Raw genomic sequence first — 14,786 nt, 5'->3', positions numbered from 1 at the left:
TAGCAGACTAATGTCACATGTTTAATGGGAGGGTATGATAAGGAAATTATTTTGCCATTCTAAAGCCAAATTATCAAAGAATTATGAACCTCGTTTGACATCATGTTCTAAATCATTCAAGTGCTTCTGGCCAATCAGGAGAGTCTGTCATAGCCATTGAACATTGCCATGTGTTGCAAAGACCAAAATCAGGCAGGGGACAGGAGGTGGCTCAGAGAACAGATGGCATAGGGACCAAGGAAGGATGTGGTAATGGACTGAGAAAGGGTGAGATAATGGACCGAGAAAGGGTGGGGCCAGGGACAGCGACAGGGTAGGACAGAGGTCCGAGAAAGGGCGAGGCAAAGGACTGAGAAAGGGACTGAGACATGGCTGGGGGCAGGACCGAGAAAGGGTGAGCCAAAGGACAGGGAAACGGTGCCGAGAAAGGGGGTGCCTTCAGTCCTGATGATTACTAATGGATGAAAAATTCTTTGGTAACAATAACTCTGAATTGAAAAGCCTCCACAGGGTAAGATACAGAGGTAGGTGGGTTGGAAACGAAAGATTTTTATTTTAACATCAAACTTCCTGGGCGGGGGGTGGTCCAGCTTTCATTCTAGAAAGTTCCAGAGATATTGCTCAAAAGTGGAGCATGGCAACCCCATTATTGATTAGGAGACAAGTGACTAAGCATTGTGCATTGGTCTCTCTGACATAAGGCCTGTATCCCTCAGATTAGAGTTAGTAATAATGTTTTCAAAATGTCTTGATGTTCTGTGCACACATTTGAAGCCACTTGATGTGATCCACTTCATATCAGGACAGTAGAATCATTTTCAGAGGTGCTGTTTTTCTTTCTTGTGTAAGGTCACGTCCTTACCGCTCTCAATGCTGTAATTACATGTTGGCACATGTCCTATGACAACTGAAAAGCAAACTTACCTTTTTGTAACAGCACCAGCACCTAGTACAATGACTAGCACATTCACAAGTCTTTTTATTGTATTAACGATGTCGCTGATAGTTTTCCATTTTATCCCATCTGTCCATGTGTTTCTTTGCCCATTTCCAATTATTTATCTTTTTTCTGTGCCAACATTCCATGTCATCTACTATTGTTTACATTTTGGTTTTACACAAAAATGGATAAATCCTGAATTTCTTGTTCTAAAGAAGTATCATAGCGATATTGAACAGGCACGAGGGGCTGAATGGCCACCTCCTGTTCCTGCCATTCAATGCTATCATGATTGATCTCTACCCTCACTCCATTTACCCCCCCCCCCCCGAACTTTGGCTCCATTAGTACCCTTGACTAGCAAAAATCTATCAATCTCAGACTTATAAGTATTACTTGAACTAGCATCTACTGCTTTTTGTGGGAGAGTGAAGTAGCAAACAATTAAAAAAAAATGTTTGACAAGTAATTTTTGAGACAGTGAAAGCTAGACCATAGGCTTTGAACCATCTTAGCTGGCTATCAAGGTTGTGGTGCAACAGTCTGAATAAAAACATCTATTGTTTGGGATGGGTTTTGAAAATGCAGCACTAAATGAAAGAAATAAAAGTTGAAATGATTGTGTGTGTTCATTGAACAGTCCCTAGCGAGACTGATTGAACCCACACCTATCTCTGCACTAAGACCTTGGTCACTCAGCAAAATAACCATCACATATGAATATTAAAGACAGCAATCTTCATGAGCCTGTAAATGTGCCTGAGGGTCCCTTGTTGTTACTAGGTAACATTATACCATCTGCAAGTGAGTGATTTCACTCCTCAGTGTTGGGTTCCATCAGTCAACAGTTTTTGTTGTCACACCTACAATGGATAAGGGAACAGTGACAGATCACTCCCTTGCAAAAAATGTTTTCCTTTCAAATGCTGTCACACAGATTCCCAGTAGATTATGCCACAAACACTATCTGCATTTGTAATTCTGAGACCCTCCTCCCCTGCGACCTCCACCACCAAGAAGGACAATTACCTCCAAGTTCCTCTCCAAGCCACACCCCCATCCTGATTTGGATATATAACTGTTGTTCCTTCATTGTCGATGGGTCTATATATATCCTGGAATTCCCTCCCTGATACCATTTGGGGGGTGACCCTCACCACAAGGACTGCAGCAGTCTTAGAAGGCTCACCAACCACTTTCTCAAGGCAATTAGGGATGAGCAATAATAGCAGCCTTGCCAACATTGCCGCCATCCCAAGAAGAAGTTTAAAAAAAACCCCACAAGATCTTGAAATGGGAGCGGGCAAGGTTCAAGGAATGTAATCCTATTTGCGGGGAGGGGAGGTCAGTATAGATGTACTCATTAGGCTTCTCCAATTTCGGATGAGAACACACGTCCTAATGTGATAATGGTTACAAACCATATCAGTGTCACAATGACCAGGCACCTTATCAAGAGTCAATCCATGGCTGCATGCAGCTATTTATTTAAATTTTTACATTCACATGAAGCATAGTCACTTCATTTAATAACAGTATAAAAATCATGACATTTTTTGTTTCAAACCAATACTGTATAGTTCAGAAAGCAAGGTACAAGAAAAAGGGCAACAGAATCCTTTTAATGTTGCCCTAATTACAACTGCACAAAAATGGGAAGTGCACAAAGATCACAGGCAATAGGTTTCAAATTCAACAGTTTCTTTTTTAATTTCATAAATTATCCAAAAAAACATAATTTAATGAGTTAACATGTTATGAAAGCTCTATTTTAAAGAGAGGCATGCCGCAAAATTTATGTTTTTAGAAACATTTTTTTAATCCCCAAATGTTATTCGTAAATCCACTTTGAAAGGACCAGGTTGCATGCTCTCAATCCAGCCCGTCCCATCGGCTTCCTCGTGGTGGTGTATGCAGTCACGTCTGTCAGTTGCATCAGTCCCATTGCAACGTACTCATTCAGAGGAGAGGCCAAGCTGGGGGTTGGGGAGGTTGCTGTGGTAAGGGGTGAAGAGAATGGGAATAGCCAACTGCAGCTCCCTGCACTACAGCTGAGCCAAAACGCTGCATCCGAATGAGGTCCAGGAGCATCTTTAATGATTTCCCATTATTTAGTTGTGAAACAAAATCATTGAGGTCATCCGTGGTTAGTCATGACTGCCAACCAATGCTAAAGGCATACAACATCTTTAGTCAGTGATTTGCCATTTGGTTTTGGCTACGTGGACTGGCACTTATCACTTTTTATATACACAATGCTCAGTTTGAATTTGGTAGTGTTCGGCTAATGCTTCTGAATCCTCACACTGAATCTCGGTGTACCACGGCAGTTGCTTGGTGTCATTCATAAGAACCTCAGCTCAGTTATGTTAGGAGGTTCGTGTCCGTTTCAGCAGCCCAACAAAAGGCAAGTGCACTTAGTGTACGGGTAACCCAAGCACACTACTGGTCAAGTAAACATGTATTATTCAAACACCTCCCATAAGACCAGCTCACTGTCTGTGTTCTGGTCTCTGAGGCCACTGGGCAAGCTCTGCACTTCTTTAAAAAAAAAAATGTGATAAGTTAAAACGTGGTGTCAAATCTAGTATTAAGACAGTTGCAGCAATGATAAATAAGTACCGGTTCAAATGCACGCACCACGATTGGTTTGTGGATTTCCTGCAAGCTGTGCTTGGAATCCCATCTGATGTTTTCACTGGTGGCCGGGCGAGATGGCCGGCACGCCGCGGCCGGGCGAGATGGGCTCTCGACTGTGGTTGGGCGAGATGGGCTGCACACCACGGCGGGAGAGATGGGGTGCACATGGTGGCCGCTCCAGCTTCCTCTGAAACCCAGAGATGGCACTGCTTGTGTCCAACTTGCACACGGAACATAGCACTGGAGATGCAGGCCTGTGCATGGGCATTGGCACACAGAGTTTTGGGGGCAAACTAGGGTGCCTCGAATTGCTGCAACTAAAAATGGCACAAACCAGGTGGCACTGTATAACACATCTTCCTTGCATTGAAGCCCAAAGACATAACGAAGTACAATTTGTGAACACTGTGTGGATTTGGGAGGTTCTATGTATTTCTATAACCAGGCGATAACACATGACGACCTGTTTTTTTTTCTCCGTTTGTTCACTATAACAATTGCCAGGTGCAATTTTTTTTCCAATCAATTCATGTACATTCAATAAATATTGCAAACACCACACAACTGCAGCATCTCTTCGGCACTGTCACGTGAAAGGGGCAAGACAGGCGAGAAAGAACTGGGCACATTCTGTTGAAGGGATGGAGCCAAAATGTTAAACTTATCTTTCAGATGTTGTTGCACCTGCTGTGTATTTCCAGTATTTTCTGTTTTTAATTCAGACTTCCAGTATGTGTGGGTTTTCCCTTTATGTCTACACATAAAGAGCAATGTGCAGACATCTTCAAAATATTGTACAGCCACATACTGACGTTATAATTGCATCACATCTGTGGCAGACAATAAGATTCACCCTTTCCAGCAGCCCCTCTATTGATAGAATATTAAAAAAAAAATGTAAAGTTCGGATATATTGTGACTTGGCTCAGCAGTCTGCAATATAAATGCGGCAAAAAACCCTCCATTATATTTCCGAATACAATTGGTGCCTAATGTGTACATACGGATGACGTCTGCTCCATTTGCTTGCTCACCAGTGCAATTTTCCTGTTTTTCTTTTCCAAATCGTCGTCCTTTCACATTGGCAATTATTACCTTGGGCTAGTTCCGCGTTCAGATAGACTCGCAATTATACCTTGGGTTAGTTCCATGTTCAGGTGGACTGAAGGCAACCCTTTCCGCTTAAGACTCAGGGAAGAAAAACTGCTTACTGCACAAAATGCAACTGGGAGACAATTTCTCTTGCAATTTGTGTATAAGTGTCCAAACACATTCAAAAGAAAAAGAACGATCTTGTAGGCGTTTTGTCCCTTTGGCACTGAAGGTTCTTTTTGAATAAAGTTGATATAGCGTCTTCGCCACCTGAACAGTGGAAGGTTCGATGCTGCGTTTGCACACACATTAGTGCCACAGGTACTATTCAGTAGGAAGCATCAATGCTGATTGCTCACCCACAGTTAAAATAGTACCACTTGTCCCGAGTGGGCAGAGTGTCAATAAATAAAACAACATTTGCCATATATGATAAACTGCACAAGATCCATTCTACATGGTAAAAAATATATAAAATAGGCCCGCTGTCTGGACATGAAGGTATATCAAGTAAACTTCTCCTTTATATGCTGCTCTAGTTTGAGTCAATGTCATTATTCAGATGGTCCAGTCCCATTAAACTCGGTTGTGTTTTTGAAAGCAGCTGACAAGGTGTAATTAGAGTAACTTCACCAACGATGGTCTGTTTCAGTTTGTAAACTAGTCGTGTTTGGTCTCAGAAATCTTCAGGTCCCCTAAAATGATCAGAGTAACTTTGTTTCAAAGTATTGACCCCATGTGTACCAGTGGTCGGAGATGATGGGCCACCTTATGGGCACAACGAGCACGTCTTCATTCTTAATAAAATCAAGGCAGTGTCTTATAAATTGCAGCGTTTACAGGCATAGTATTCATAACTCTGTTTCATTCTTTGTCTCCTCACTGGAAGGGAACAGCCTATAAGAGCTGCTTTTTTGGCTATGGGAACCATTTTGAACATTGGCCAACGGGTCTGAGCGTATCAGGTACCTAATCAAATGTATAACAATCCAGTTAGTAACAGTAAAATGCTTATTACAAAGCGTTGAAACCTCCTGTATCTATATCTCCATTTTAGGCTAGAAAAGCTAATAAACCTTCTCCTCCTTCAACATGCTTAGCCATCAAATACAATTGCCATTTAGTGAGATGTAGAAAGTGTCAGAACTATTTCCCCCTCACCCTTCCTCAACTTGGTTCTAATAGCTTAGCTAACAGCTCTTCATAGCTGCTGATTCCAGTCTCAGGCAGCAATGGGCCTTGAAACTTTACAATTGCCTGATTTACGTAACCACTACACTACTGGACAAATCAGAATTGATAGGAACAGGAAAAGACTAATCCCAACAAGCCTGTGGAACAGGAAAAGACTAATCCCAACAAGTCTGTCCATTTTTGATAGATGCGTCTCACTTATTCACTTTCTAATCATATCCCTTAATCTCTTCTATCTTTAAGAAACACAACTAATTGCAACTTAGAAACTATTTTACTATTTGCCTCAATGACCTTCATTGGTGATATTCCAAAATCTATTACCCTTGTGTAAAAAAAAATGTTCACTAGTTCCTTTCTTGCTTCTAAATTCCCAATTTTAATTTGTGTCCCCCATATTTGAACCCTTACCATTGGTGAACAGCTTGTCAATCAGCTTAATTTTGGTTCAGTTGATTGCAATCTGACTCTGAAGATTTTAAGTTCAAGTCCCACTCCAGCAATTGAGCACATAATCTAGGCTGACACTCAGTGTAGTACTGAGGGAGTGCTACATTGTTGGAGGTGTCCTCGTTTGAATGAGATATTAAACCAAGGGCCTATCTACCTGTTCAGGTGGATGTAAAAGATCCCATAGCACTATTTGAAGAAGAGATGGGTGTTGTCCTGGCCAACATTCATCCTTCAACCAACACCACCAAAATAGATTAACTGGTCATTTGTTGGTTGTGGGACTTACTGTGTATAACTTAGCTGCTGTGTTTGCCTCCATGATGACAATGACTACACTTTCAAATAAATTTATTGGCTGTAATGCACTTTGGAATGTCCTGACATGACAACAGGAGCTATGTAAATGCAAGTTATTTCTTTCTTACTCTTGGAAATTTCAATTAAAACGAGTCAGCTTTCTCAATCCCCTCAAATGAAACTAGCCCAACTTCTTAACCAATCATAACTTATTTTCTGATACCCATAATCATTTTTATTGCTTACCTCTGTACCCTCTTAGGTGCCATAACATCCTTCCGGTGATTAGGTGACCAGATAGCACACAGTGCTACAGATAGGGTCAGACCAATGCTTTAACTAGAAACAATCTAACACCTTTTGATTTGTACTCTGCCCTTCTGTTAATACAACCCAGCATCTTATCACTGTGGCCAAGGGTGGGACTGATCATTTCATAGGAGGTTTCTTCGGGGATGAAATAAAAGATTATATTCATACACCATACTCACCAGAGAAATACTGTACAAAACCGATTTCACAATTAAATAATAGGAATGTGACCCACAATTTTGCCACACTGCCCCTTTTCACCAGATGGGACAGGGCAGGATGGTTTAAGTCCCAGCTGCCACTCTCCATTTCATCTGAACATCACCAGTGAGGTATAGTTAGCACAGTAGGAGGGAGGTGAGTGGTGATTTTCAGACCCATCCCTTCAGGGGTGAACGGTTCGACCATCGGAAGGTGGTCAACCTAGCAGAGTGCAGCTTTCCTGTTTGATTGGCTGTGCTTCCTTAGCAACGCTCATCTACATCCAATCAATCACCACTGAACAGCAGGGAACCCATCAGCAAGAATCATAAACCTGTTGGAAATTGTCTTACTCAAAAGGAGTAAATACTTTTGTGTATTCCTTGGCCTCCTTGTTTCTCTCTCTTGCAAGCCTCAGCCTCTTATTTACATTGCCTCCAAACATTCCCTTGCCCCACCAGTGAATATTTTTGGCAGCAACATTTTAGGTCGCGATTTATTTGTTTAAATAACAATAGCAAATTATTTTGGCAGCTGATTTACTTAACCACTACATTACTGCACTAATCTTATCAGAATTTTCTGCCCTTATTTTAATATAATTCTTTGATTTTATATTATTTATAGTTAAATAGCAAAACATATGGCAATTTGGGAGGCAGAAAAGCAGTGTTCGTTGGAACATAGGCATTTCTCTGCAGTACAGGTTGAGGAGCTGGGAGGTGCAAAACTGACGTGCTACAGTGTCACCACTGGCGGGAGAGTGTAATTACAGTGTGACAAGTTTACATAGGCAGTTTTAATTATAAATATGGACAAAATAGGAAAAAAAATGACAAGAGTAAGATTTTGCAGACATAAGTTTTTTTTTAATATATTATGGACAGACGTCTCACATTTAACCTCCTCGTGTCACTCTTACCTCGGTGATGGCAATCTCACCTCGGAGTCAGAAGGCCATGCATTCAAGCCTCACTCCAGAGACATGAGCGCATAATCTAGGCTGACACATCAATGCAGTACTGAGGGAGCGCTGCACAGTTGGAGGTGCAGTCTTTTGAATGAGACGTTAAACAGAGGCCTTGTTTGTCCTCTCAGGTGGACATAAAAAAATCCCATGGCACTAATCAAAGGAGAGCAGGGAAGTTCTCCTGGTGTCCTGGCCAATATTTATCCTTCAACTAACATCATTAAAAAACAGATTATCTGGTCATTAATCTCATTGCTGTTTGCTGTGCGCAAATTGGCTGCCACATTACAATAATGACTACACTTCAAAAGTACTTAATTGTACTGTAAAATGCTTTGGGACATCCTGAGGATGTGAAAGGGACTATATAAATGCAAGTTCTCCTTTCTTAATATCTGTGAGATGACAGCAACATTCGATGGAATGCAAGATCCACATCTGTGCAAATATTTATGCTTTATTTTAATGGGGGTTTGTTTTGAAGGTGCTGGGGGAGGGTTTTTTAAAATTCAAGTATGTTAAGACTTCATGAAAATTATGTGACAAACATTTTTAACAGCCTTAAGGAAATCAAAAATGAAGCACTCAGATGTCACGACATAACAAGTTGCGAATTTTTAAGGATTTTTATGGTGGTGGTTGTGGGGGTGGGAGGGGGGAGTGGGGGGAGGGTTGGAGTGTTACCAAGAAAAATCTCATTACAGAAGGACCTTTTCCTTTCCTCATGAACTCTAAGTTGTTCAGAGTGTTTAGGTACATACACTATATCGTTCAGCTCCAGTCGAGTGTCGGGAGGAGGGTTAATCAGAACGTAGGATAACGTATTCTGATGGTCGTTCATCTCATCTGAAGTAAAGGGAAATTAGAATCAGATAAGAAAACCATTTGAAGTTTAAAAAAAAACATTGTTGTTTACAACAAAATTTCAGATCATGTGCAGAATAGCCTAAAAACTCACTCCCAGACCTGTGCCTATGATTCCTCCCCATTTTAGAGTGCTTGGTCTTGGCCCATTACTGGGAGGACCTGCTGAGTAGAAGTCAGCCAGTTTCCCCATGGAGATGTTGAGGAAGAATGGAAGTCACCCACCTCCAGGCTGTTCTGCAGATTGTAGCACCCCGTTTTAAGGTGCTTTGGCAGAGTCTGAAAGGCCAGTTGTTGATTTCTCTCTTCCTCCACCCTCTTCTCCCCTCCCTCCCCTCCCTCCCCCCATCCGCACAGAAGAAAAGCCCTATCCCTAAGTTTGAAAAAATAAATTGTACACTTAGTTTTTTTTTAAGAAATTGATGTTAAATAAAAAATTGCTCAAAACATGTTCCCATCACAATGAAAAGATCCTTACAAATTCCTAGTTTGTGTCAGATACGGGGTAAAACTCCCATTCGGAATGTTTGAAGTGGCCACAGGGAACAGGACCAGTGCAATAATAAATCATAATGAAATTCAAATTCAAATGCTTACACGTGATTCATGTGTACAAGCTAACAGAAAAATTGAGCTTTTGTTATTAAAATATACATAAACTTATATACAAAGTAATTTAATAGCAGTGAAGCTCACTTTGCACCAGGATTGGGCCAAATCCTGTGTCCATTAATTTACACAACTCCCCAGTCAGACCCTCTGTGCATAGAGGCCCCCTGGTCAATGGGTGGATATACTCAATACAGCAAAACATGGGAGAATTCACAAACCTCACATACAAAAACACCCACACAAATTGGTCAAACTCCTTTAGTTTACACCGCGACTTTGCGCATTACAAAACGACCACAGTTGACTCCTGGTAAAAACATACTTGACCCACACACTAATCGTGCCCCTGTCACCACCATTGTACACAAGTTCTAGTCCCAGCATAACATTTACCTATGAAGCACTGTCACTGTATTGGTGTATTTCACCCAATAATAGTGGCACTTCATACATGACAATTTGATTCGCCGTTCCCATCCCACTGATTGAGTTGCAGAACAAATGACTGTGGAACTATGATGTCCAAATCAGCCACTTCCTCCCCGAGTTTCTACGAATCCTGATTGAAGTGCAAAATGTAATGGGACGGTAGTTATATGTTTATAAGGATTCAACTGCAGTACAACATTTTGTTACAAGACGAATAAACACCTCAAAGAGATTAATATTAATAATTTGTGAACAGGGAAGGTATTTTATAACACACCCCATGTGCTGTTTTTATTCCCTATTGATAGCGGGTCAGATGCAAAATAAACTTTTGTAACACTATCTAATAATCCTTCAGATCTAACAGGATGTGTCTATCTTTGTAATGACACAGATCTTGGATGAGTAATGTAAGTTCACCCTTTCAGAATCAAAGTCAAAAAGAGATACAAAAGTTACAGGTGTGTTATAAAAAAGTTATCACACAATGAAACCACTTTGGAACCACACTGCAGACCCCAAGGTTTAGGATTGTGCAATAGCGTGACGTGAACATTTGGAGATTAAGCTCACTTAGACTGACCCTCACAGTTCATGGCGGTCACTCATGCAGACAGATAAGAAGCACTAAGATTTTATGCTTTTTCAGTGTTCTGTATGGAGGGGTGAAAATTGAGTTTCAACTCTTTGTTTTCCCTGAAACATCGGTGTAACTAGGATAGGTATGCCAGAAGGGACTTGCCATTTCTCCAGTGCATGAAAGCATAAATAAGGCATTGATTAGTTTATTTTGCAAAAAGAAAAAAAAAGTGTAAACAAACCAACTAATTTGATTGCAGCTAGTTTTCCACACATGTACCGAGTGTTTGAACAACCAAACATCTCACCTGAAAAAAAAACTAATTGTCCAACCTGTGCACTGCTAGTCAAATGTACTCTCTCAAGTGAAATCTGTGCAAACTGCAGCTCAGTGTGAGGTTTTTCTACAGTTGTTCCAAACTAAATACAATAAAGGCCACAAACGGACTCACTCAGACACCTGGATTTGTACCAGGCTGGTGTCAATAGTCTAGTGTTTTGACAGTTGGGTGATTTATGAACTTTGTGCTGATTTGTTTAGTCGGGAGAGGAACCCTTATGATTAGATCACAATGACAGGTTAACCTCTGTTGGAAAACAGTGAGCCACAGAAATATCACTACTTCCAGGGCATAATGCCTTTTCCTGCTCTTTTTGCAATTTTTTTCCACTGGGAGCAGGTGCTGGGAAGTGTTATGGAGATACAACTTATTCTGATCAGTGGGCCCTGTAGCTTGTCTTATCTTCAGGCACCTCTGCAGCCGAATCATGCAACAAGCACTACACATTTTTTCTTCAACAGAAAAGTGCAAAAACTGTGGCATTTAAAAAGAAGTAGCTGGAATTCCCAAAACAGCAATCTGCCAACACAAATTAAATAGGACAGAATTAGTCTGTGCAGAACTTTGACTTTTTAAAGAAAAACATTAATCAAAATTTCCCTGAGGCTAGTGTCTTTTTCTACACTTTCATTTACTTTATTTGTTGCTGGGGCCCTAGACATTATTTTTTGTTTTACTTAATTATTCTTTTTAATTTTTAGTTAAAACTTTTACCTAACAAATGATTCATAAATTAATTTTAAAAATGAAGCAATGCTTTGTTATGCTCTGCTATCATGTTTGTAATGTGACAGCTCATCAAAAACAAAATATCCCAAGGAAGCATTTACAAAATCATAAGGTTATCCATCATTAAAGAGTAATTCTATAACACTCAAATTGTAACGTTCCCTCCAGGGATTTAAAGAAGGAGAAAAATTAATCTTATTTATTAATTGGATCATTTCAGCAGTAATTGGAATTGTTTATGAAGGCCACAGTCATAACATACAAAAATTCCTCTTTAATATATTAATTTTAATAGGATTTCCTAGCCTTTAATTATCACGTGGAATTCTTACATTGGGGGTTCATTTTATGTATTGAAGTATTTTGGTCTCACTTGGTTTTTGGAACACACTGAGCTGCAGATCCTCAGGATTCACTGGCCGGGCTAATCTGCCAATTACTACATTGCAACAGTGACTACATTGAAAAAGTACTTCATTGGCTGTAAAGCGCTTTGGAACGTCTTGAGGTCATGAAAGGCGCTGTATAAATGAAAGCTCTTTCTTTACTTCATTTTAATAGATGGAGAATCGTGGATTGACGGCCATTGTTTTTGATTAAATGCTTTCCGTTGACCTCGCACTCCATTTAATGCTAGAAAATGTAGTTGCTATGCGACGAATAATGTTTAATGTGTATTGCAAACTGCTCTGCACTCAAGCATCTGGTTTAAACGTTTCAAGATCATGATATTTTGGAGTGAAGTTCCTTCTGTCAATAGCTCTGATGAAAAAGTTGGCATTGATGTGAAGTAGGATTTCCTGCTTAGCACTCAAGCTGAGTTTTTGAGAGAATTATGGCTGGGAGGAATTTCAGCATTGAAATATGAGCCTTCAGCCATGTATTGGTACTTGGCAATTGGGTAAATTAAAGTGGGCAAATTGCTTCTATGATTCAAGTTTTTACATTTTTGGCAAATATATAATTTTAATTTTGGACTCATTATTTCTCAAAATATGTACAATCCCTAGATCCTTTCAGATGGTGAGTGGATGACCTATTCCTTCAGCTGACCACTAGGAGGTGCTGACTTGGCAGGGAGTGGGTAGCAATGAAAGTCACCACCTTTCCTTCCATGTGGGACTGGCTTCCATCTGCAAGGCTGACTGCGCAGGGTAACAACAGGAATTTGGCACATGAGAGAAATGGCCATTGGAATCCCTGTACTCAATGAGGGTCATCTTGACTTTGGACGATAGTGTAAAACATACGCTATCAGCTTGGTCGCCCGTGAAACACCTCTCCTGATTCTTGTTTCCATTGAAGCCAATGAAATGGGGAGAGGTGGACAACAGATGTAACGAGCAGCCAAGCTGATATCACATGTTTCACACCATCGACCAAATTCAAGATCGTCCCCATTCGCTCTTAGTGCCTAGTGCTTCGTTCCAACAGTTACCTGCTCCCAGAACACCTGTCAATTTTAAAATCAAGTAATTAATAATTCGGCAGTTAACAAAAGTACCCAATGAGAGAAATGGAAGTGCCACTTTGCCGAGCATCCCGCTGCCTCCAGCTGCACATATAGACACACAATACCACTGGTTTACTGAAATGTGGATGAGGCCCGCTGGTTCATGCAGGTAACCCTGCTCCATGGAAGCAGCCCAATCTCCCGGCAACATGCAGTGAATGGTAAACACTACCACAGTCCCAGTGTGTGGCCTTTAGATATCATCATCCTTAGGGTAGGGGGGAGCAGAACAAATTTGTTCAAAGAAAGTTTAAATTCAAATCAGGAGCAATTTGAAATTCCAACTCTACCACTCATCCCAAGAGTATTCGTAACTTCTTGAAAAAAAATCTATCCCTTGCCAATTATAACACTAATTGCTTTTAGGAACACAAAGCCAGCAGCAGCCTATTTTGATCCTATGTGTAAAAGGTATCTTGGAATATGATATTTCCTAAACATTGGGACCTGCCAGATGGACCTCAATGTCCTGTTCTAGTCCGGTACTTTGCTATGTTTCAATATTAACCAGGGCAGCTCTTCATCTTTTTTTGCACAATGAAGCTCTAAGAATAACCATATAAATCATCAACAGATGGGTTTAAGTACCTATAATAAACCTTGCTGAAGAATGTTTAGGTGAAGATACCGAATTGTTTAAAACAAATATCGTCGATAAAAATATTTACTTAATTTAATTAGGCCTAGATTGACAATCAGGTCCAAATCCAATTGGTTTTGGCTGATTGCTCCTTTGGCCAATTGAGCACTTTGACTCCAAACAAAAAGCTAGATTCCCTTTTGTAGGCGCTTGCTAGGATGGTGAACTGACATTTTTACCACACTGCAGAGCTTTTTGGGCAGAGGCAGTCCCCGATTCTCAGGAATGGGTGACTTAGATTCAGGGCTTCATTTGAACAGATGTGATCAATATGGTAAAAATTACTATTGGTCATTATGTGACTGCTTAATATACTTGTATAAAGTTCTTCTCTCCACCATTTTAACAGAGGCGCTAAAATAAATGGACCAATGCCTCCATTAAAATAGCGTAGAGGAGTGTCTGATACAAGCATTCATTATATAACATTGACAACAGTAATTTATATCCCGATGTCACTACACATGGATTTATTTAAAAGCCATGTAGATTGTCCTGCTCCTTTAAATGTAAAATGAATGAATCCTAAATTGGTGACCTTCATTCATCTTGCTATTTTACTTTGTTAAGAAGTCATTTCTCCCACTTAGGCTATGTTCCTCCACATGTATCCAACTTTCAGCAAGAGGGAGGGTAGCCTTGGATAGGGATTTAATAAGCACTGGTCTAACAAGAGAGATATTGGTAGCCTTGCCTGCAAGTGAAGTATCTCTTTACTTTCGTTGAATTGTACAGGAAAAGGAGGCCGTTCAGCCCATCATGCCTGTGCCCGCTCTTTGGAAGAGCTATTCAATTAGTCCTGCTCCCCAGCTCTTTCCCCATAGCCCTGGAAATTTTTCCTTTTCAAGTATTTATCCAAGTCCCTTTTGAAAGTTACTATTGAATCTACTTCTGCTTGCAGGCAGTGCATTCCAGGTCATACTGGTTTCTAGAGGAGTGGTTGAGAACTGGCCTATTCCGATTGTGGCTGGCAGATTCAG

At 40.5% G+C, this 14,786-nt stretch overlaps 1 protein-coding gene across 1 annotated transcript in view; it reads right to left on the bottom strand.

Annotated features, from left to right (window-relative positions):
- Nucleotides 1-2,402: 2,402 nt before the first annotated feature.
- The window catches only part of kcnt1b (potassium sodium-activated channel subfamily T member 1b), a 150,384-nt gene continuing 138,000 nt past the window's right edge, over nucleotides 2,403-14,786 (bottom strand). Inside the window, exons 28-29 of the mRNA XM_067969433.1 lie at nucleotides 8,861-8,945; nucleotides 2,403-5,641 (exon numbers count right to left, since the gene is read on the bottom strand). Coding sequence (XP_067825534.1) covers nucleotides 5,524-5,641; nucleotides 8,861-8,945 — 203 coding nt within the window. The 3' untranslated portion in view covers nucleotides 2,403-5,523. The remainder of the gene's footprint in view (nucleotides 5,642-8,860; nucleotides 8,946-14,786) is intronic.

Source organism: Heptranchias perlo, chromosome 31 (genome assembly GCF_035084215.1).
Source record: "Heptranchias perlo isolate sHepPer1 chromosome 31, sHepPer1.hap1, whole genome shotgun sequence".
Taxonomy (NCBI): domain Eukaryota; kingdom Metazoa; phylum Chordata; class Chondrichthyes; order Hexanchiformes; family Hexanchidae; genus Heptranchias; species Heptranchias perlo.
Note: the sequence above shows the minus strand (reverse complement) of the source record. Positions and strands in the feature narration are given on the sequence as shown.